The sequence below is a fragment of the Taurulus bubalis genome (assembly GCF_910589615.1).
Source record: "Taurulus bubalis genome assembly, chromosome: 3".
Lineage (NCBI taxonomy): Eukaryota > Metazoa > Chordata > Actinopteri > Perciformes > Cottidae > Taurulus > Taurulus bubalis.
Window position 1 is genome coordinate 17,304,425 of NC_136591.1, and position 24,042 is coordinate 17,328,466.

At 41.3% G+C, this 24,042-nt stretch overlaps 2 protein-coding genes across 2 annotated transcripts; one reads left to right on the forward strand and one right to left on the reverse strand.

Moving 5' to 3' along the window:
• The first annotated feature begins 1,125 nt into the window (after positions 1 to 1,125).
• tmem242 (transmembrane protein 242) lies at positions 1,126 to 4,992 on the forward strand. The gene is made up of 4 exons (XM_079215526.1): positions 1,126 to 1,234; positions 2,012 to 2,112; positions 4,045 to 4,182; positions 4,347 to 4,992. The coding sequence occupies exons 1-4, from the start codon at positions 1,150 to 1,152 to the stop codon at positions 4,455 to 4,457; spliced, it is 435 nt and encodes a 144-aa protein (XP_079071652.1). The 5' UTR covers positions 1,126 to 1,149; the 3' UTR covers positions 4,458 to 4,992.
• Positions 4,993 to 15,879: 10,887 nt separating this feature from the next.
• On the reverse strand, positions 15,880 to 16,695 carry LOC306733802 (claudin-20-like; the record flags this gene model as incomplete). Its single annotated transcript, XM_079215107.1, has 1 exon — positions 15,880 to 16,695. One exon carries the CDS (start codon positions 16,693 to 16,695, stop codon positions 15,880 to 15,882), a length of 816 nt encoding a protein of 271 aa, XP_079071233.1.
• Positions 16,696 to 24,042: the final 7,347 nt, after the last annotated feature.

A 24,042-nucleotide genomic window follows, 5' to 3' on the forward strand; every position in this document is an offset into this window, starting at 1 on the left:
GTACAGCTCAGAAAGGAGGGCCACAGTGGGAGAAATGGGAGAACAAGGGATGGAAAGAAGAGAGCTGGGGAATGTACTAGAGTGGGGAACAAGTACGCTGGGAAGAACGTGCTTGGTCAAGTTTTTGCGAGCAACAGGACTGATGGGGAAGGTATAGGAGTTAGTGATGTGGCGGTCGCGAACGAAACGGCTCTGAGAGCCGGCTCTTTGACGCGAACGACGGGCGCTCCTGATTGGGAGCCGCTTTTCTCTCTCTCTCTCTCTCTCTCTCTCTCTCTCTCTCTCTCTCTCTCTCTCTCTCTCTCTCTCTCTCTCTCTCTCTCTCTCAAGCCGCATTTAATTGGTCAACATGTGTGGCGTCATCTCTGTGCATGCGCTGAGCAGAGGGGCGGGAGTTACACACACGCCGGAGGGACCCACGCCTTACTCATGTGATGCACGGAGACTGTGCATTGTAGCAACTCAACTTCAGTCCCCTCAGAGAAAAGCTTCTCCAAAACAGGGCAGATAATTGCGGAGAGAAGAAACAGGATCAGCCCCTCAAAGCTGAGGCACTTGGTCTTTCTCAATGTAAACCTTCAATGAAGGACAAAACTCAGAATGCTGATTTTTTTTTCTTTTTGTTTTACACATTTTTATTTTGTTGTGTGATTCTGTAAGCTTCTGTATGTTGATTCACTTTAAATGTGTTAAGTATTAAAAAGCTACAAGTTTAAAATAGTTACAAGTTAGTTAAGTTAATGTGTAAATTGTTAAACGTTTGTTTTTGCACTTTCTAATTTTTTTGTATCACTCTTTAGAGTGTATAAATAAAAGTGTATTTATATAATACACATTTGATATAGTGCATGTTTTTTTTACATTAGTAATTCATATTGCGCATCATTTTACATTATTGTTGGTAATAAATTAATTTAAGCACCAAAAAATCTGAAGAGCCATTTGGGAGCCGAAAGAGCCGGCTCTTTTTAGTGAGCCGAGCCAAACGAGCCGGTTCTCTAAAAAGAGCCGGAATTCCCATCACTAGTAGGAGTTGGGAACCGGGAGATGGTAGTAATGCAACAGGAAGGATGCAAGCTGCCGTTAAAAACCACCGAAGAAGAAGCTTGTTTCTCTCCGGTCCCTTTCCGCTGACGGACTGACGCAAACATGGCCGCCGCTGACGGAAACGCAGTCGTGAACATCGGAGAAGAAGCAGAAAACGAAGGAGAAGCGAAGCTGCAGATATTAAAAGGTAATTTATCAGTTAGCATGTTCGCTCGTAGCTCATGTTCACTGTTTGTTGTGATTTCTGAACGTTTTTCTCTCTGAAGGTCACACCAAACTCCACCTGGAAAAACAGCTTTTTTAGGTTTCCTCGCTCCTTCGGAAACCTTGACATCCTGTAAAAAACAAACATGACTCCTGTTGAATATGTAGGGTTTTACGTATTTGTCAAATCCTATAAATAATATATAAAATGTGATTTAAAAAAAATAAAAAATTATGGGACGTTTCATCCTACACAGAGACGTGATGCCTGCCTCAAAATCCGGTTTAATGTTTTTGTAGTTCAAAAGGACCTAACATAGCCTTAAAATATGATTTTGTTTGACTGTTTATCTAAATATTAAGTTCTAGTGTTCAGTTCGGCGTGTCATAATCCAACAAGCAGCCCTTGCGGAAGCAATTTAACCTCGCACATCTGCTTGAATTTTTCCTATTTAAGTGGTCTAAAACCGTTAAAAACAAAATCTTAATTCCCTTTTCTTCACGTGAATGTCGAAAGTAAACGTGTTCCATCTGAAACAGTATTCTGTGTTTTGTGAGGTATTCATATAAAATGTAAAAAGTCTCTTTAAATTGCTAAATTTTGAATGGCGTTTGGTCTTGCATGCTTGAGGGGTACACGTTTGCGTGAAGAAGGTTGTACTTCCTGATTTATTATTTTCTGATTTTATTTTAGCAACATAAATAGTTGTTGTCCCCTTTGTGGATGTGTGTGATCCTGACATCTGACTTTCTGTTGCAGGTGCAGCCTTCCTCACTGCGGTGACGTCTGTAGGCATGGTGGCCGGGTTCGGCTCCTCGGTGGCGTTGGCCAAGAAAAACAGCCCCGCATGGTTTAGTAAAGTAAGTTTCCCACCAGGGCCCTATTTTCTGAGTTAGCCGGATAATTTTCAGGATAAGATGACGCAGGTCAGGCTTTACGGTTCTTGGAAGCAAGTTTAGAAAAATCCCCATAGCAACACATCGAAATCCCTTAACCTGCTCCAGGGCAGGTTTAGTGAAATTCACTGGATAAGCTGGCCACTCCCACCGGACAAAAAAGGCAGCTCCCTTCCTCATTGATGAAAGAGCGATATTAGTTTTATAGGGAGAAAGTCCTTTCAGATCGCCAAGATCCGTTCTCACATCATCATGACTTCCTGTACACGGCACTATAGATTCTGCTAACAAGGAATCATTTATTTACGAGACCTTCTCTAGCCGTACATTGAACACCACAGGCGCAGCCAATTGCCCGTCTCACAGTATGCAGACTATCAGAAACTTGTGGATGTGTTGAAAGAACTCTTAATTATAGGACGGTGTTATTAGTAGACCATACATATCATTATTGTAGATTTATTTTTTTAAGGTGGACTCATAAGAATACAGAGAATAATACACTTTCTTTTCACTGCTTCAATTGATTGAATTTGTGATTATGAACAATACATGCATACTGATCCGCCCATGCACATATTCAAACTCGTAGTTATATGGTAATCTACACGTAGATACACATATATGCGCATACAGTAGATATAGCCTCACAAGTATATATTAATTTGTATACTACTGCCAGCAGGCACATTAAAAAAAATATAATCTGATTGATTTGGGTGATGAGGCACTTAAAATTAGCCGATACATTTTCCCTAGACTTACGCATTTAACTTATCTGATATTTTTCAATGCTTATGTGACTCTCGTCGTTATGCTGCGTTCACAACAGGAAGTGTTGCGATTATTCGCTACGCTTTGGATGTGAACACACCATTAGACTTTGCCATGATTATTGATTTAAATTCATCATATGTAGTCATGATCATCTCCTGCTCCTCCACAAAGAAAAGAGACGCACTTTCTCTGCTCTTATTTGCTATTGTAGCGTTTGAAGATGATGTAATCTGTGTTCGATTCCTCCCTCTTTTGAAGGAGAACGGGCACATGCAATTATCCAGATGACTGACGTCTGGTTAGAATGAACAAGACTGTTTGAGGAACCGACATAGTCTGACGTCAATCATCTCGGTAATTTAAGCTAGATAATAGGACATTTCGACTTTGTTGAACCAGGTACGAGGAATGGGGCCCAGGTGGTGGTGTTGTGTTCAGGAGATTAAGGGGCTTTAAAACACACACATAGACAGACAGACAAACACAACTCGTCTGATCCCAGATCAGCTTCATGAGGTTTGTGTTGAGACGTCAGACCTCAAGAAACTTAAATTATATATAATTTTTTTTAAATGGTATAGAATAAATAATGTAATATAAAACACATACTTTTATATTAAAGAAAATGTATGAAAAATGAAAACGTTTATTTTATTTCTAGTCTTCATATTTCCACATTCTGACTTTTTTTTTTTTTTTTATGGCCCTTTTGTGACATCCGTTTCCTCCAACGGTCGACCATGAAATCCGATTAGACGCCACAAAGAACTGGAGCAACGGAACAACGGAGTGCTTGTTCCTGTCAAACTCATTTTAGTGAAGGGGCCACATTCTGCCGATTTTTGATCTCAAGTGGGCCAGGCCAGTAAAATCATAGCATAGCACATTCCTCTCTTTAAATCATTGGTGAAGGTTTTTGGATGATGAACCCTATTTTAAGGTCTTTTTTACAATACACTAGAAACGTAAAGACCACAAATTCAGCCCACTGTTTATCTGCCTGTAATATCTTTAATGTTCACTGACTCTGGTCCCTGACGATGCGTTCACTGGTCCCTGACGACGCGTTCATCGACGTTATGGTCCCTGACGATGCGTTCACTGCTTCTCCCTCTGCAGGGTGTTGCGGCGTCGGCGTCGGCCCCAGAGGGCGGGGCCTCCGTGGCCCTGCGGGCCCTTGGGTGGGGCTCCCTGCTAGCCTGGTGCGGCGTCGGCCTGCTCAGCGTCGGCGTGTGGAAAGCTCTCGGAGTTCACAGCGTAAGAAGAACTCACAAATTAAAAGTCTGAAAACAGAGTGTGTGTGTGTCTATCTATCTATCTATCTATCTCTCTCTCTCTCTCAAAATTCTATTTGAGTTTTTAGATATCTACTCAAGTAAGTAAATAATTACTTTATTTGTTTCTCTTCTTCGTCTCTTTAGTTATCGGAGTTCAGACTCAAGATGCAGTCGCTCTTCCCCAGAATCCCAAAGACCTCCGAGGAAGCTGGATCAGAACCTCTGGACTGGGACTCTGTCTTCAAGTCAAAGTGAGACCTCCTGGTTCTGGACTGGAACTCTGTCCTCAAGTCAAAGTGACCACCTGGACTGGGACTCTGTCCTCTTCCTGCAGCTGGTGGACAAATCCTCTGTACCAGTCTGGCTCCCAGCAGGCCTCCTGGAACCAGAACCAGACTTGAAGAACCAGGAACATTTTGGCGCTGTGTTCTTCTTCTGTGGTTTTAAAAGTTGTGCCATGAACTCCATAAAGGGTCAAAGGTCACCGCGATGCTCGTTACATTTTGGTGCACTTGTTTCTCTCAGTAGGACACCCTGAAGGCGGGTGGAGTCAGCGACTAAAATAAAGTTTGTTTAGCAGGAGACAAACAGAAAGTAATAACGTTTTACTTTTGCATCGTGAAGGAAGTGAATGTTTTTAACAAAATAAAGTAACGTCAGATGATGAACTCCTAAAATAAATATATATAATCGTAATCCGCTGCTCTTGTTTGTTGAATGTATGAAAATGTTTATAATCTTATTCCACTTTTTGTTGAAATACGTCTTTCACAATAAAAGAACGTCATAATCTCAATAAATTATACGATTCTCACATTATGAGGACTTCATATTAATCACTGAATCTTTATATTATAAGATTTTAGTGTAATTATTTATTAATTATTTCACTTAAATTTACAATCTTTCTGTATTCAGATATTCTTTATTTGCCATAACATTATAAATTAACATACAATTGTCTGAATCAAATTAGTCAGAATTGATTTACAACAAATAAATTCAGATTCTTGGAGGAAGGTGGTATTTTGTGGGATATCTACGAATAACAAAGTGTTTTTTTTTCCGTAGGTATCGCTACGAATGCTGGATGACAACAGTCTGAAAAAACAATGGTTGATAAATAAATACGATAAAAAAAAGAAGAGAGAATCTGTTACATGAGGCCCAATGTTTGTGAGGCCCAATGTGAGATGGGGGTCAGACTTTAGTCTGTTAAAGTCTTCTGCTGTGTGGTAGACAAAACCAAATCCAGGTGGAGGTGGTGGACCAGTCTCGAGTCTCCTGGGGCTGGTTGTAAGAGCCATAAGAGACTTTGATAAGATGTGTTTAGTGATTTATAAAAGTGTGTTGAAATGCTCCTTTAAGTTACGTTACTGACTACGTCAGAGCCTATATCCCTCAATTGAGGTTAATCAGTCTGCGGAGCAAGACAGTTTTTTGACCACTGTGCCAAGTTGAGCACTTCATGATTCTTGTATCTTTATTTTTTGTTGAGTAAACTGTTAAAATGGAGTTACTGCCTCTGAAGACTCATTACGCGTCAAGCTCATTGCCCACACACAGACTGTAACAGTAGTGGTAATAGGGATTACCGGACGGAGACAAGATTGTCGCTACATTTGAGTCAAAAAACTTCGCTCACGATGGAAAAAAGAAAGGATTATCACGTGGAATAAACCTTTTTGCATGGATAAGGCATTAGTGGAACCTGGACAACAACTATCTCTGGAAAATCGGCGCACACTGAAAGACACTGTTAGGCATTAGCTTCTCAAGAGAAAATGGACCGTTTTGAAGCAAATGCAGACGGTTTTGTGCACTGGCTGAGTCTGGAGAACGGTGCATTGCTATGGAGCATTCTGACCAAAAGAGGGTGCCAAAGCCCACTGAAAAAGCGTTGGAAGACAGAATCAGTCGGCGTATTGCAGCTAGAAGAGGTAAATTATCTCAACTTTCAGTCGTGATGAAAACTATTGAAACCCTTAAAATTGATGGCACAAATGTGAATGAAGTGGAAGAGATGCTTTCTCAGAAATTTTGCAAAGTGTTCAAAGAGTTTGAGGACGTTAATGCTGAAGTTAGGACTTTAGATGAAAGACAAAAAGATCAGGATAATTGGTTTGAACCAAGATCAGCACCCATAAGAGACTTTGTGGAAAATACTGAAAACTGGTGTTCTGCAATGTGGAAAAAAAGTAAGAAATCAAAACAATGGCACTGGAATTAATTTTGCAAGTGAATATGAACAAGGTGATGATAATGTTGAAGACGGCATATCTCAAGTTGGGACAGAAAAACATCGGAGTAAGAGTAAATCCGGCTCATCTGTTGGCTCTAGCTCAGTAGCTTCATCTACAGGCTTCTCAGTGCGCATTAAGGAAGAGGCAGAGCATGCAGCACTGGCCACACGTTCAGCTGCATTAAAGGAAGCTGCATTTTAGCTAAAGGCTAAAATGGAACAACTAGACATTGATACTGCTATTGCAGAATCCAGTGCAAAGCTCAAGGTGCTTGAATAGGATGACGCTAAGGACAGAGCCAGCAGTCATACATTGAAGAAGTCTTCTCAAAGTAAGAGAAGGGAAGAGAGAGCACAAGACACGCTACGCGTCTCTGATAACGGTCGGCGTCGATCTGGGAACAATGACAGTTACATGCAGTGGATAGCAAAACTGACAGCTATCAGGACAGGCTTTATTACTTGGAGCAGTATACCAGTGGGGAACCACAAGAGCTTGTTCGCAGTTGCGAGCATATGATAGACGCGTTTGAGGTGGTGCGAATAGCGTGTTTGACGCGGGGCGAACAGAGCAAAGGACGCGGCGCGAATTTGCGCGAGTTGAATTATCCCAACTCCGGTGGAAAAATCGCGTGACGCAAAGTTGCGTCAGCCAATCAGCGTTCGGTGTGAACACACTTTTATTGTCGAGCGAGTAAACTACCACGGTTTGGTGTGAATACAGCATAAGTGTAACTGCTCCCAAAGTTACTTGTTTGATACAGACATAGCTACGCTTCACTGCTGTTTGATCAATGTTTATTTTCTTTGCACGTTTCTTTCTTTTTCAGCAAACACCGTGAAAAACTGAAGTAAAAAAAACATACAATGTATTCGTCGCCAAAACAATTAATACACATCCACATAATCATCCAGCAGCACATGAGCCATTTTGCCAATTAAGCACGCTGTTCACTACAATGCTCTATGATTGAATGCAAAAAAAAGGTATCAAAAACGCATTACTACTTTGCAGTTACATTTTTATCATTTATTCCAACACTGACATAGTACGGACATCGTATTCATACAATTCAGTATATTAATATATATATCATATAATAATATTCACTATAGTATGATATATAAATACGCGCCGTCCTGAATCCTCCAAGTGCCGACTGCTTCGCATAGACGTCAGAATTCCGACCAAAACAAACCCCTCGCGTCACTTCCTCCCGGTCACATTAGGCTCGTTCCAGACAAGCCAGTTCTGCGCAGAATCGATCACCGCCGATCGACACGCAATGCCTGAAAAATGCCTGAAAACTGCTGTAAAGTGATCAAACTGCTGTATTGATATTCTCTCTGGTGTTGTACTTCAGCTTCAGCCCTCATTCTTTTATTTTACTTCAGTTACAGAAGCTTTAATGAAAGAGTTAAACTGGACGAGCTCTTGAGTCTGAGTCATGTTTCTGATTATCATATTTTGAATCAAGTATTTTGTTACATTACAATAAAACATATCAAGTCAACACGAGTTGTGTGGTGTTTCATAAACTGTTGTCTGCATATTTTTATGATCAGATTATAGTCTGCATATAAACCGTAACAACATAAAGGGATATGAGACACATATATATCGCACACATCGTTGTGGGATAACGTATCTAATTCAGCATGTTTGAAACTAAACAAAGAGACAGTTTAGTAGCTTTGTACTGTGAAAAATACTTTGGTTTCACTTTCATACTCCTTCGTTCATTTCTATTCCAACCTCGTTAATAAAGTAAAACCATGTTTATGTTGTTAATAAAGAAATACTATGAACCGGGTTGTTTGTCGTCTGCATGACGCAACACTGTAAGAATACATGGATGAAGTATTTAAGATGCGCTTTATTGTGGTCCGAGATGGACTACAACATTGTAGTTTCAACGCTGCAGACTGACGTCACTGACATGCGCCTGCTGTCGCGTCATAACTACGTCGCTTAGTGAAAGTGGAGTCGGATTTGCTGAACTCCGCAGTTGTCTTTTCCTAACTACTCATGAATTCTCCTTCCCATCTTTCCTTAATCATTTTAGATCTGTAATGATGACAGTCCGCCTGGTCCTTTTTGTTTTATTTATCAATAAATATGTCAAAAAATGTCCTTTTGGCAAAATAATTTTGCTCCTTTTTTCAGGAGAAATGTAACTTTCAAAATCTGGCAAGCATTTGTCATTATTATATGTTAAAAAGGCTTAAAACACTGTGTAAAAAACGAAAAAAAGTAAAGAAACATATTTTCATCATATTTCTCTTCTAAACAATAGAAAATGAACATGAGCAAAGCTTTTGAGATTACAGAAATTAAATGTAACCTATTTTACATCTTCTCAAACTGTTTTGTTTGCCCAAAGCATTCAATGTCCATGTTATAGGCTTTTATATGTGTCCATGTCCAGGCGTTTTAGAGATTTGTTTATCTCCCTGAAACAGTTCCTGTCCAGCTGAAGACAGAACCCATTATTGCCCTCCACACACATCCAGACAGGCTTTTACAGGCTTATAGTACACTGTTTCCTCTCCAAAATGGCCTTTTTTCCCACTGTCCTTCTTTGTGTTTGTGGGGACAGAAAAGTGGACAGAAAAGTGGCCTTTAGTGGGGGGTTTAGGTGGGCCAGCAAGTGGTAGAACTCTCAGAAACTATACTAATACTATTATTTACAACCACAACATATTATTTCCAGAGAAAACGCCACTCAAAGTTCAGTGAAAAGCAGTGAAAAGTCAGTCAACGTCTCTCCCCTGATCCTCAGCAGCTGTGCTCAGCTCGGATCACTTCCACCCATCCCCCACAGAAAAACTCGGCGGCGTTTTTCTATACCATTACTGTAATGGACCGCAAAATGTCATTGGAAAGCTACGCTTCTAAGCGTTCAGAATCCGTTGGAATTACGTAAATACTAGAGGACTTACGGCGATCTTGGTTTTGCATGTTACTTTCTGTCGCCCCCGACAGGCTCTGTTCTAAAAGGGTTAACCCTGTGACTTTTCCACAGAGATCAAGGAAAAGTGGTTAGGGTTAGACGTTAGGAGGTAATTATTTGACTATTTGACTGCAGCCCGGGTCCCGACTAGCTCTGACGTCATGCACACGTGGTCAACGTTAGAGCCAGGCACCGCAGTAGCCCTCCACAGACTGCATGGCCCAGTGCATGATGGGAAACGTCTGTCTGTCGCCACACCAGAGAGCTGATTGGCTCTTAGATCTGACAGCAAACACCACGTGTTGTAGAAAATCCTTATTTTGTGTGTAGTTGTAATACTTAACACTCGATTGTTTACTATTTGTCTCATGTTTGATCTTAAAACATATCTTGTGTGGTTGATAATATAAAATCGTATTTATACAACACACATCAATACCAGAAGTAATGTGTTTCACAGGCAGAGATAAAAAGAACAAAGGATGCAGCTACACACGCGTTTCTACATAAATATATATTTACAAACACATATGAATAAATCCAAACGTGATCTGTAAACTACAAGTAGACAAAGGTTCGGAACTAAAGTCATTTTTTCTGTGACTTGAAGTCAGCTGAAAACTGTCCGACTTGATCTCAGTTTTTTTAACAATGCCTCATGCTACGGCCGCCTGCTCTCGTCTGGATTCCAGGCGAGGCGCAGCTCTAACGAACGAGCCTATTATATAGACACAGCCGACAAAATAAAAGTATTAATAATAACAATAACAATCCCATTTAAAACTTGTGTTCCTGTTAAGGCCGCCGGTTCCATTGCCAGTACAGCACTTGGTGTTAAAGAAAATAAACAAACATGTTTCCTCTTTCATCAGTGCCGGTTTAACAGACATGTTGTAATACTTAAAACACAAACGTACTGGTACAGTTAAGATGTTTGGATGTGGTCAGAAATGTTCTAAACACATCCATATCAGTCAGTATTTTGAAAACCAGATGATGTGTCCCGTGGTTTTTCCCAACTGGGTACGTACTTCATGGTCCACCTGGGCCCTATTTCTCGTACCTGGCTAAACAAAGTCAAGCAAATGTCCTAATCTCCGTCTTAAATTAGCGAGATGATTGACATCAGGCTATCTGGGTTTCTTCACGGCTGAAACGGTCTCGTTAATTCTAGCCAGACGTCAGTCATCTGGATAAATGCGCGCGCTCGCTCCTCGTCAGAAGGGATAATAATGGAGCACTGACACCACGATGTTCTAACAGTACAATGGCAAATAAACTCAGAGGAACCTCTTTTTATTTCTCTAATGAGAAGCAGGAGATGATCATGAAGGCATATGAGGAAGTCAATACCGTAGTTATTCACAGCAAACGCGTTACGAATATTCCAACGTTTTTGCAACATTGTTGCCGTGAACGCAACTTTAACAGCGCCCCCGCTGCCAGACATAAGCGTCGCAAATATATCAGACAAGTTAAATGCGTCAGTGTTGGGAAAATGTATCGGCTAATTTGAACTGTTTCATCACCCAAATCAATCAGATTATATTTACGAATAAATATATACTTATGAGGATATATGTACTGTATGCACGTATGAATCATGTACTATATATGTGTATATGAGTTTGAATATGTGTATGGGCGGATCAGTATGTATGTATTATTCATAATCAGAAATTCAATCAATTGAAGCAGTAAAAATAAATTGTGTGGGATTCTCTGTATTCTTATCACGATCACCTTAATCATGTTCTACAATAATGATATGTATGGTGTACTAATAGCACTGTCATATAATTATGAGTGCTTTCAACACATACATAAGTTTCTTAAGAGCTAAATAAACTTAAGAACAGCGCGGCATGCAGCGGCTGATAGTCTGTGTCTGTGAGACGGGCGATCAGCTGCGCCTGTGGTGATCAATGTCCGCGGCTCGAGAAGCTCTCGTAAATAAATTATTTCTTGCCGGCAAAATCTATATCGCCGCGTACAGGAAGTCATGATGATGTAAAGGATGGATCCTGGCGATCTGAAATAACTCTCTCCCTATAAAACTAATATAACTAATATCGCTCCTTCATCAATGAGGAAGTGAGCTGCCTTTTTTGTCCGTGGGAGTGGCCAACTTATCCAGTGAATTTCAGTAAGCCTGCCCGGGAGCAGGTTTACATTTTTGGATGTGTTGCTATGGTGATTTATCTAAGCTTGCTTCGAGAAACCGAGAAAGTCTGACCGACGTCATCTTATCCTGACAATTAGCCCGCTAACTCAGTAAGCCAGGTACGAGAAATAGGGCCCTGCTCGACTTTGTTGAGCCAGGCACGAGAAATAGGGCCCAGGTGGGTTCAGCCTGGGAGGGATGAAAAGACATCCCGATTACCCTCCGCAAGCTCCTTTGCCTGCATTCTCCACCACCTGTAGTGTCATGGGTTGTCCCTCGGGCAGGCTAGAGTGGGGCAGTGCAACAGAGAGCTAAAAACAGGCACAATCAGACTGTATAAATAAAAGTGAAGGTTTATTTTTCCATCCCACCAGCAAGGTCATTTCCATAAATCAAAAAACAAACATAAAGCGTCCTGGAGGTGAAAGTGGTTATTTAACCAAAACAAAACACTGCAAAGTCCAGGTTACAAGGTCCTCCTCTTCGTAGTCCTTTTTTTTCTAAGTAGGTGTTGGTTCATCTTCTGCTTGTCCAGCTCCTTTCCCCCATGTGCTCTCTGCTCTGCCCTTTATTAAGCTTCCAAGCCATGTCTCAATTAGGGGCCTTAAGCACCTGCAGCTGGGTGTGTGATGAGGCAGTCTGGGAGATGTAGTTTCAAGCCTGGTGGCCATTTTGTGGTGTGGGCGTTGCTACTGAGTTGCGATGTATCGCCCCTCCATTACCTGTCCCCTTGTGATACCACAACGTGTATAATCAACGTATTTCTAATACGCCAAACTCAAACGTAATGAAGGTGCAAATATGTTTCCAGTCAACGTAATTGAACATGCGTATTAGTTCTGGGGGAACGTAATTTTTAGGAAACAGGCTTGGCCAAGGTGGAGGAGAGCGAGGGGAGGTTGATTGACTTGATGTTCCGAAATGTTATGGTGCGGCTCTTAACATGGGGGGTGGAGATGTCTATGTCCAGGGTGATAGCCAGGTGGTCAGAGATGGTGAGGTCAATGCTGGTTAGATTGGTGATGGTAATGCCGGAGGTGCAGACCAGGTTAAGTGTGTGTCCTTTTGTGTGGGGGGGAAAGAGATAAGATAAGGTAAAATAAGATAATCCTTTATTAGTCCCACAGTGGGGAAATTGCAGGATAACAATTCGACATGTTGGTGATGTTGAAGTAGTTAAAGATGTCCAGGAGTTCTGTGGAGCTTGTGGAGTCAGGCGAGTCGACGTCTATGTTAAAGTCACCGAGTAGCAGAATGGATGGAGAGATGGCGCAGAGTTGTGTGAGAAATTCAGACAGATCAGAGGGGAAAGCAGGGTTAGGTTTTGGGGCGTGGTAAATGACTGCAGTAACCAGGGGTTTGGGACGAGACAGTTGAAAGACAAGGTGTTCAAATGATGAGGGAGCGGGGATGGTTATTGCACTTGTAGTACTTTTTTAAAAGTATTTCATCATCTTTATTAAACCTAACTAAGTATTTCATCATCTTTATTAAACCTAACTAAGTATTTCATCATCTTTATTAAACCAAACGAACGAGCTCACTGAGCATGCTCAGAATCTTCTTCTCTGATGTTTGACACGTCGTTGACCTTAACGCCCCCTACTGGCCCCGCCAGGTGCTCGGAGTAGTTTTCTTTTGTGAAACAAAGGCTGTGTGGACAGAATTATAATTTTTAAACCATCATTCAGATTGATTGAGAAATGAAAGCAGGAGGCCGGTGAAGGTTTCTGTTCATGTTTTATTTGTTGACAGATTAACAACATGGCGACTCATTCTTCATCTGAACCGTGAATCTAGACTCTGCTGCTGGTTTGGATCAATTACATTCATATTTTAAAGAAACGCATGTGAAGTTCAAAGACGATACATCAGCAACTAAAAGTGTCACCCCTTTAAAGGCTTTCACTTTGTATAATTGCTCAGTGAGGTGAAGTTCATTTTGATTGTAGCCCTTGTTTGTTATTTTTTTGTTTCTTTAATAGGAGCCGTAAAACGGTTAAAAGCTAACAGAGTTACGACGTTTTGTTTTTAAGCTGAATGTTGATTATAAAATATGAATGTGATGTTTCGGAGCCATGTTTTATTTTTGTAATTTAGTTTTCAACCTCACACAACGTGAAGAGAAAATAAATGAGGATACAAATGTGTGAGCGGATGAAACAAATGAGTCGAATGAAGCCGTGCTCGCCTGTGAAGAGAAAATGTAGTGAAGTCTGTTTTACAGCTTGTCATCAAACCGATCCAGTCACCCATCACCAAATAACAATGAAAACCTGTTTTTATTAGAATCCTAAGCACATTCTGTTTTTTTTTGTTGTTCTTCAGTCATGCTTTGAATTAAAAAAAGTGTTTTCTAGCTGCTTGAATGTTTCCGGTTTTCTACATTCATGCCTCAAAATGTCGCTGACAAATTGACTGTTTCTCTCTTCTTCTTTTTTTGCAGGTTTGGAGCGTTTGAGAGGCGGCGTGGCTGTTCGGCTCAGCGGTTCTTTTCTTTTTTACTGCCGGGAAGCGTTGGCAGGTGTGATTGACAGCTCGCAGGTTAGAGGACGACCACCCACCAACGCAGTGGACCATCTCTGTCTCTCCATCAGGACTCTGGGCTTCATCCTGCAGATTACTGGCCATTATTCAGCTGGAGGAGGTGTGTGTGTGTGTGTGTGTGTGTGTGTGTGTGTGTGTGTGTGTGTGTGTGTGTGTGTGTGTGTGTGTGTGTATGTGTTTGTGTGTGTGTGTGTGTGCGCGCATCCAACCGTGGTGAGAGGATAATGGGAAAGCAAAGAGCATCATTACCTCTCTCCATGCCCTCCCTCCCCCCCCCCCCCCCCCCCCCCTCCTAAGAACTGCTGAGAAAAGACGGACTGGACACCGCCGCTTTGGATCCGGACTTTTTTTTTTTTAGTCTTTGATGACTCTGTGAAAATGTCCTCACTAAATTTAAGCTTCAAGCATCTAAAGCACAGAGAGTTCAAAGCCGACCCAAAGACCCCAAATAACCAAAGACCCAAAGACACCAAAGAACCCAAAGACCCAAAGAAGCAAAGACCCCCAAAAAACAAAGACCCTGAAAGAACCAAAGAGCCAAAGACCGAAAGAACCAAAGACCCCAAAAAACCAAAGACCTCAAAAAACCAAAGACACAAAAGTCACTAAAAAAAACAAAGAACCAAAGAACCAAAGAACCAAAGAACCATAGAACCAAATATCCAAAGACCCAAAGACACAAATACCCCAAAGGCACAACGACCCAAAGACACAAAGACACAGAGACACAAAGAACTAAAGACACAAAGACACAAATAACTAAAGTCACAAAGATACAAAGACACAAAGACACAATGACACAAAGACCCAAAGAACCAAAGGCACAAAAACCCAAAGACACAAAGACACAGAGACACAAAGACACAAATAACTAAAGACACAAAGACTAAAGACACAAAGACTAAAGACACAAAGACACAATGACACAAATAACTAAAGACACAGAAACACAAAGAACTAAAGACACAAAGACACAATGACCCAAAGACACAAAGAACTAAAGACACAAAGACGCAATGACCCAAAGAACCAAAGACACAAAGACACAAAGACACACAAAAAACAAAGACCACAAAAACACAAAGACACAAAGACACAAAGACACACAAAAAACAAAGACCACAAAAACACAAAGACACAAAGAAACCAAAGGACCAAAGACACAAAGACACAAAGACACAATGAACCAAATGTGATCCATCGTTGTGTTTCTCAAGTTCTTTTTTTAATAATTTTGTCCGACATTATACGCATGGTTTGTACTTCAAGCTATATTTTTGATTAGTTTACTTCATTTGAGTTTAAAGTTAAAGTTATCTACGTGACATTTACATGATCTGAATGTCAGTGAGTGTTTCTCAAGGTTATGATATATAACCTTGGTTTGATGTACATATTAGTAGTTTATTTAAATGAATTAAATCCCTACGATACAGGTGATGTTTGGGTTGAATTGTGCTCAAAGCTTTGGGTCGGCCCTGTTTGATGATGACGATTAAATGATGCTTTTCAATTTCAGGCAGAGCTCAGGTTTCTTTTTTTTAATAATCTTTAATAATCTTTGGGACCTTTGGTTGAAGAAAGCTGCTTTGGACAGAGTTGGACAGAGTTTGTTGGCTGTGCAGTTTTTAAAGCTTGTCTCCTCACAGAGCTCCTGTTTCCTTCGGCTGAATCTGTCCAACATTTGGTAATTACCCCCCCATCCCCCCTCACTGTGAGCCGGAGAGCCTCGGCTGAGGAACTCCACATTGCCCGTCTCAGCCATGCGGGCTAGACGTACTCCTGGAGGCTGTAGCTGTCCTTGATGTCTTTCAGAGGGGGTTTGGAGGGAGACGTGTAGACCTTACGGTCCCGCTCCGGTTCAGGAGGGTTCTGCCGCTTCACTTTGTCCACCTGCAGCCGAACCGTCTTGTTTTGCCTGTTTTTAGGCGGCGGGTTCCCCGTCTGCAGCTCCCGTCCCCGTTGGTCGCCTCGGTACGCCGCTAGACGGTCTGGGTCAGGGTAGTCGGGCCGTCTTGTTCTGTTTCCAGGACAGGACAGACAGAAGATGACCCCCCCGGCCAGGAGGAAGCCGGCTGAGAGGAACGTGACGCACAGGGCTCCTCCCGGCTGATACTTGCTGCTGTCCGGCAGGTCTGTGGTCAGGAAGGCGGTGATGACCTCGTTGGTGTACCAGGACGCCGGGACGAGGCAGAGGAAGCTGGCCAGGATGAAGCAGCCCCCCGCAGCGATGGCCGTGTGCCCCTTCGCCCGGTGGCTGCCCCCCCAGCGCGTACATTTAAGCCCGAGGGAGGCGAGGCAGAGTCCGAACGACGCCACTGTGCAGGACAGAACCATGGCGGCCCGCGTGGTCTGCAGACACGCCGGCAGCGACAGCACCGAGTTCTTCATGGTGCAGCTGAAGACGCCGGAGCTGTACCAGACGCAGTCCATCCACAGACCCTGCATCTGGGAGATGGGGGTCATGACGCTGGACCAGACATTGACGCTCACTTTCCAGTTGGGCAGCAGGGTGGCCACGGTGGTGCCGAGGACGCCCAGGAGCGCCAGGGCGAACGCCAGGATCTGAACGGCGGTGGACAGCATCGCTCAGATCCCCCCCCGCCCACCCCGCCTCCGTCAGGTCAGGACAGCAGATAATTCCTCCGTCGGGCTCCAGCGAGCTGTAACCAGAGGAGAAATGAGAATCAAAGTGAGCATGGGAGCGTGACGGACAAGCAGCTGATGCCGCTGATGGGAATGCATTTTTTTGTGTGTGTGAGCTCGCTGATTGCTCGCTGATTGCCTGCATGAGTTACTCTGCAGCTGATGTGGTGATCATTGACACTCTATTATGTCCATTTAAAGCTGCAATCCCTCGGGTTTTCACTCCTGCTGCTCCTCTTTGCAGGAGAACCAGCGATGAACTTCCCTCCGCTCCGACCTGCGGACGGAGTTCAAACATGCAGTGAGAGTGGAGCCGGGCTCTTACCTGTGTGGCGTCTCGTGAAGCAGTTCCTGAGCACGAAGCGGTGAATGAAGACGGGCGCTGTGGGTTCAACAGCCTCTAACTACCCCCCCGCCTGCCGTCTCCTTGGCAACTGTACATAATGTTTCATCCCATTCTGCGTCCTGGAAAAGATGCACCAGGCGTCCTCTCTTTTGTTTAGTTTGTTGTCCCAGTTTGTTGAGCTCCGAGCGGACGAACAAAACCCACAAAAGTCTGGTTCAGGAACCAATTTAGTTTGAGTTTCCGGCCTGAAGGTCACCGGCGGTGCTCAAGGAGCCGCAGAGCAGCGTTTCTTATCTGATGATTTGGTGGCGGGTACGCAGGAGGACGCTTCTGTTTCTGAGGTTCCTTCCAACGACACCAGTTACATTTGAGGTTTTTTTTGTAACACCGAAAGAGTTTCATGAACGGCAGGAAAAAATGAGAAACATCTTTCCGAGAAACCCAGAGACCGAGCGTGGAGGTAGGAGCTCATTACGGATCTCTACGATGATATCAGCCGCGGGATCATTTTTGCTTTTAAAACAATCGCCGTCGCCTCGGTCCTGGTTTAGTGATAAAAACCTGCTGAGATGTTCTTGGTCCCGCTGCAGTGTGACTGCAGGTGCCGCCCGTCATGTGACCGTGTGAAGAATCGCCCTCTGCAGCGCACTGATAAGCGTCCGCAGCCCGCCCACCCGATCGGGCTGCGACGGGACCCCAGCCCGTCATTACCATAATCCTCCAGTCTTATCAGCCTCAGACCTGCACAGCCTCCACCACACGGCACACGGTAAACTTTTGAGTAAACCTTTTCTCCCCGTGGGAAAATAGCACCTTAAAGTCTCCGGTCTCAACAAGCAACACCGCCTGATTGATGTTGTCGTGTCGATGCAGACACAACAAATAAGAGAAGAGGAACTTTCCCACCGGAGATGCAGAACAATGAGCTGCTGCAGCTTAACGTGACGGATTCCTGATGGAGTTCTGTGCTCAGACACGACTGAGGCTCAGCGAGGCTCTGCTGGTGGGGAAGCAACATCGTTATTATATATATATATATATATATATATATATATATATATATATATATATATATATATGTTATATTGACATGACGTGTGGACAGGACAAGTGAGAAATAATAGCAGCTTTTTAACAAAGTTGTTTCACACAAAGGCCTGAAGAAGTTTAATGTACAGACATAAAGACTAAACCTTTTAAGGATTGTGTGACTTATTACACTCACTTTGGGTCCCGTTGGGGGCCGTGAACCTCAGGTTGGGAACCTCGTGTTGAGATGAAGAAATAATTGGTTCACTTCCCCACGTAATAAAACACGTCTGCAGCGCTCCACCAGAGCGAACACAGGCCGTTTGATTGCTATCAGTTAATACGTTGATACTCTGAAAGGAACAAATGTGAAACGATTAATTAAATTAGAATTTAAAAGCTGCTTCCTTCAGCTGGAGCTCTGCATTTGTAACACTTAATTGAAAAGAAATATAAATGTTTGCTTCTTTAAATCAGTTTCTTGATTGCTTTTTGTTGAAAGTACCAAGACTAACAGCTTAAGACACAATAGACATAATATTGTTCTGTTCATCTTCTGCTTCTTATCATGTTTGGCATATGAACAATTTAGTTAATTTAACTAAAAACATATATTTTCATCATTTATAAAATGTCAGAATCTCTCTCGAGGTTGACGTCATATTCTCAGCCGCCTTTTTCTTCCTACTTGAAATGATTTTGTGATCAGAGACATTTTATCCAGAACAATAAGCACATAATAAAAGACATTAACAGAAAGTAGTTTTTTAGAAGCCAGCTCTTAAATCTCAGAGCGTCCTTCGACAGGGAGAGTTTTCCCAGCAGCCTTCGCTGCAACCTGACCACAATAACAAATGCCACTTTTAAAAAAGAGATTCATTATAATACAGTTGAATAAATCTGGTACAGTGAAAACAACGGCTGCTTCATTATGATCATCTGTTCTGTTGATTAAAATGTGAATAATTGTCTGTAAACTAAAAAGGAAAAGAGGAAAATGTTCACGAGTCTGCAGATATTTAAGAAGCCGTTTGGGATTGTTCATTGCTAATTGATTCAAAACTGACCATCAATAATAATAATTATTAATCTGTGAGGATTGCCGCATCAAAACGGTGGTGTGTCCCTTTAAATCTGGGGCCTGAAACCTTCTGTTGTTCAGCTGTTTATCCCACAGCGTGAACATGCAGCTGCTCCTGTTGGCTGATGGGAAACGAGGCGGCGGGCATTAGAACCGGACTCTGGAGGGTTGAATGGATGCCTGAAGGCCTCCGTCGTCCTGCTGCTGCCGAGGACAAACATTTACAGGTTCTGCTGCTACCGAGGACAAACATTTACAGGTTCTGTTGCTGCAGATAACATTTACATCCCATTCAGACATGTCTGTCTTTATGGGATGGAGATAAGAATGGTTTTGGTGCATCATTTAATTGTTGTTTTTTTTATCTTAATTATTGATTAATTTGTTTAATCTTAAGGACGTTTTGTGTAATTTTCATGTTTTTTTTTCTGCATCAACCTATTTTTAGGCCTCTGCTCTAAAATGTCATCCACAAACTAAAAAGGGTGTATCTCTGCAACCACTGGCTATTTGAATAATTTTGGTTATGAGATTTGGTTGTGAGATTTGGTTCAGATGTTTAAATATCAGTCTATATGTTACTGGTTAAGAGTAAATGAAGATGACACACAGCAAACATGAAAAGGTTTCAGGTCTGCCTCGAAAAAATGCATTTTCAGGATGATTATTTCTTTGAAATGATGCAGCTGTCCAACTCCAACCCAAATCATAGCACAATATATGAATATTCTCTCTGCAAAGGTTTACTTTGAATAAAGTAAAGCAGAACAAAGTTAGAGAGGGTTTAGTACAGAGAACATTCAGGCGAGGTCTCCAAGATCTGCATTGGGGCACATTTGCGCACATCTGTGACATTTGAATTCTCTCATGTACCAAACCATATATTTCACTTGTATGTTACTTATGGTGACTGCAGCATCCAAATATTGCCGTTTTGGGGCTTTTTTTCTTCTTCATAAAACAAGCTTTGATTTAAAGTTTTATATAGCAATCGCTCTTTTAGTTTAGTTTAATTGTTCTTTCTTTTTTTATCTTTAATTCTTTGTGATCATTTTTGTGCCATTTTCATCTTTTTTTCTCAAATAATGTGTGAAATTTGATTTGTTTAATCTTTAATTTGTGTTATTTAGTTTAATAGTTATTTCTTTTTTAATTGTTTGATCTTTGTACTTTGTTGTCTCGTGTGTTAGTTTTTCTTTGATTGATCTTTTGTTTGTTTAGTTTCATTATTATTTATTTTTGTTTTAATCTTTAATTATTTTCAGGTTTAATATCTTTAATGTTTTATGTTTGAAAAATATAGTTTTATTTTGTTTAATCATTACATCTTTTGTTAGTTTTTTCAGAGAAGTGTAAATTGTATTTGTTTAATCTTTAAAAATGTTTTTGCTTATTTATTCTTTATTAGGTTTTTAGTGTCGTTATTTTGCTAAATCTTTATTAGTTTAGTTTAATTGTTCTTTCATATTGGTTTGTTTATTTTTTTATTCTTTTGGGGTTTTAATTGTGTCATCGAATCTTTAAAACGTTCTTTGTTTCTTTCAAGAAAAACATGTGTGTTTAATTTGTTTAGTAATTGTATTTTTTTTTATCATTTAAAAAGCATTAATTCTTTTTAGGATTTTTTGGTTAATTTTTTGTTAGTTTCTGTTTTAGCTTAACATTTTCCTTTTTATCCTATAATATGTATTATTCTTTTCTTTATTTTTTTGTTGTTTTATGTTTAAATTATGTTTCGTTCTTTTTATGAAGATTTATTTGTGGGGAGAGATATATAATTTTGTTTGTATAGTATTCTTTATTTAGGAGTGTTGTTAATAATCACATCTCAGATTATCAAAGCACTTAATAAAAATGTCAAAAACAAATGTAATAAATTAACTGTTGTTTTTTTGCTTGATTCTGGAATTAATTTGTAAAATGACACAAAGGAGGTTTTTCTAAATTTCTGGTCATATTAAGATTAAATGAAGAAGAAGAAGACTATGTTTGAAAACATGAAGAAGTAATTCCTTCACATTCTCACCCTCTCATTCAATACAACGGAAATTAGCTTCACGTTAAAGCGACAGTTTGACCTCCGACCCCCACATTTGCACGGATAATAGTTTGGAGCCGAATCAAACCATCTGACACACACACACACACACACACACACACACACACACACACACACACACACACACATACACACACACACACACACACACACACACACACACACCCCATCTCTCCCCCGAGGCACCATCAATCAGCACCCAGACAGGAATATAAATGAACTGCTTTATCTCCACTGAACACACACACAGTGGATTCAAATTTTCAGTTGCTTTGTCTTCTGGTGTGATAAGGAGCCCAGGAGGCGTCATAAAGTGGAAATAATAAAATAATGATAACTAATGCTCTTGAATCCGAATAACTTATTAGTCTTTGATTTAATCTTGTTTTATTGGGTATTATCAGTGAGGTCTCTTCACTGAACATATTTTACAATATTTCATGTATATAAATATATACAAACATATATATATATATATATATATATATATATATATATATATATATATATAAACATATACATATATACACATACATATGAGTATATATTATTAAGTTCATAGTTTAAAATTAAAACGTAGGATGGAGAAAAAGGTTAAACGATTCAACATAAAGATGATAAATCATACAAAATAATCTGATGGATGTCATTTTTGTGGGCGGAGCCTTGATGAAAGCAAAATACTTTGTGGCGCATGGCCAAGCAGGGTGAGATGCGTCGCGGTGCTGGGAGGACAGCAGGAACAAGTGTTACACAGAGTCCACAGGGAAAGTCTCTGCAGATGCAGCTGCTTCTTCTTTTACAACTTTAAGTGGTGGATCGCAACCAACTTGACTAGGTGCATACTGCCACCTAATGTACCTTAGTGTGTGTGCAGGGTGCTTTGCTGCCTATGTGAGGAATCACAGTACAGAACCGTCTCGCTGGCCTTCTCCATGTGTTTAACTGGCGGAGAGAGAGAAGAGAGAGAAACATAGAGAGAAACAGAGGTGAGATCTGATTGGATAAAGAGCGTTAAGGAGCGGGCTTGAGGTGTACCAGCTCGCTGGCCAGACCAGAAGCAGACATATCTGGCAGGAGGAACAGACAGGAGACAAATAGAGAAAATAAGCTAATAGGGAAAAATAATGATAATACATGTAGTGTATTTGTGAAAAACAAGTACATTATAAAATAGATACCACTTTTAATTATAAAAGAATTACAAACAAATAAAAAATAAAAATTATAAAATAGCTATAACTTTGTGATTCTGTTTAGGCCAGCAGAGAAGGCTTAGCAGGCCCTGACGGCATGCCACTGTGTCCTCCACATAGTTTGCATGTCGAATACGTCGATTTTGAAGTGGTTGTGAATCACGATTAGCCACCTGCAGGGGAAGCTGCTCGACCGACGTGATGGATGTGACGCACATTTTAGTTTAGAAAATATTTAAATTTGATTTTTATTATCACCTCAAATTTCAAGATAAGAGGTGTTGCCTTTGAAAGATTTTCCTCTGGGCAAAAAAATAAAAGCCTCAGGGAGTGGCAACAGAGGGGCTAAAGAGCCGCATGCAGCTCCAGAGCTGCGGGTTGCCGAGCCTTGAGTTAACCTATAGCCAGCTAGCTAGTTAACTAGTTAACCCAAAAAAAAAACAACCTTGGAGTGAGATTTTGTTGGGGGTGACCAAAATTGTGCCGCACATGCACCAATTTGCCTGGATGGACACATGAAATAAAATCACTGGCTATTGTAACACTCCAAGGTAGGTATAGTTTGCTAGATGAATATGCTTAACTCTGGGCTAGAATCAGATGATACGTATAACTACAGAGCCTTAAGGAATAAACGTCAGCAGAGAAAATGTGTGTATGTGTGTGTGTGTGTGTGTGTGTGTGTGTGTGTGTGTGTGTGTGTTGTGTGTGTGTGTGTGTGTGTGTGTCTGTGTGTGTGTGTGTGTGTGTGTGTGTGTGTCTGTGTGGGGGGTGTAGGGATGTTGAAGGTGCATAACAAAACAATAAGTTAATTAACAGAACCTAAACTAACTCTGCCGGCACAGGTGCAGTCACATGGTAATAAAAACAATATCAGTATACTCCTTTAAAGGTTTACGTGTTGGTGCCATGCTGTCGAATCACACTCAAAAGCGGCTTCGTCTGCGAGCAGAGGTGTCAAGTAACGAAGTACAAATACTTCGTTACTTTACTTAAGTAGAAATTTTGGGTATCTATACTTTACTGGAGTATTTATTTTTCAGACGACTTTTTACTTCTACTCCTTACATTTTCATGCAAATATCTGTACTTTCTACTCCCTACATTTTAAAAATAGGCTCGTTACTATTTCATCTTGGTTTGTTTTCATTCCGGCTTGTCATCGTTCAAAAACACAACAAAAAAAAACCTCTCCGCCCCGTTGCGCACAGATACGTGCGCGCGCACAAAGGTGAGCACTGAGCACACACAACAGCGGACAGAGAGCGTCGAAAAATATGTCGCGTGAAAAGTAGACCGCTATATCTGCGTTTTAAACGCTCCCAGGGTGAAGATGGCAACAGCAGCTCTCCTGTGAGGAGCAGCGGAGTTGCTCCTCGCACCGGAGCAGCTCTCTGAACCCGGAGCAGCTCTCTGAACCCGGAGCAGCTCTCCTGCTCCGGGTGAAACGAGCTTAAGTGCTCGTGTCTTCTACCAACAATGAGCTGCTGGCTTCACATATTATAAAAGTACAAAGTACACAGACATAAAACTAAGTCATTAATAAATACATGGACAAATGCCTGTACTTTCGGGT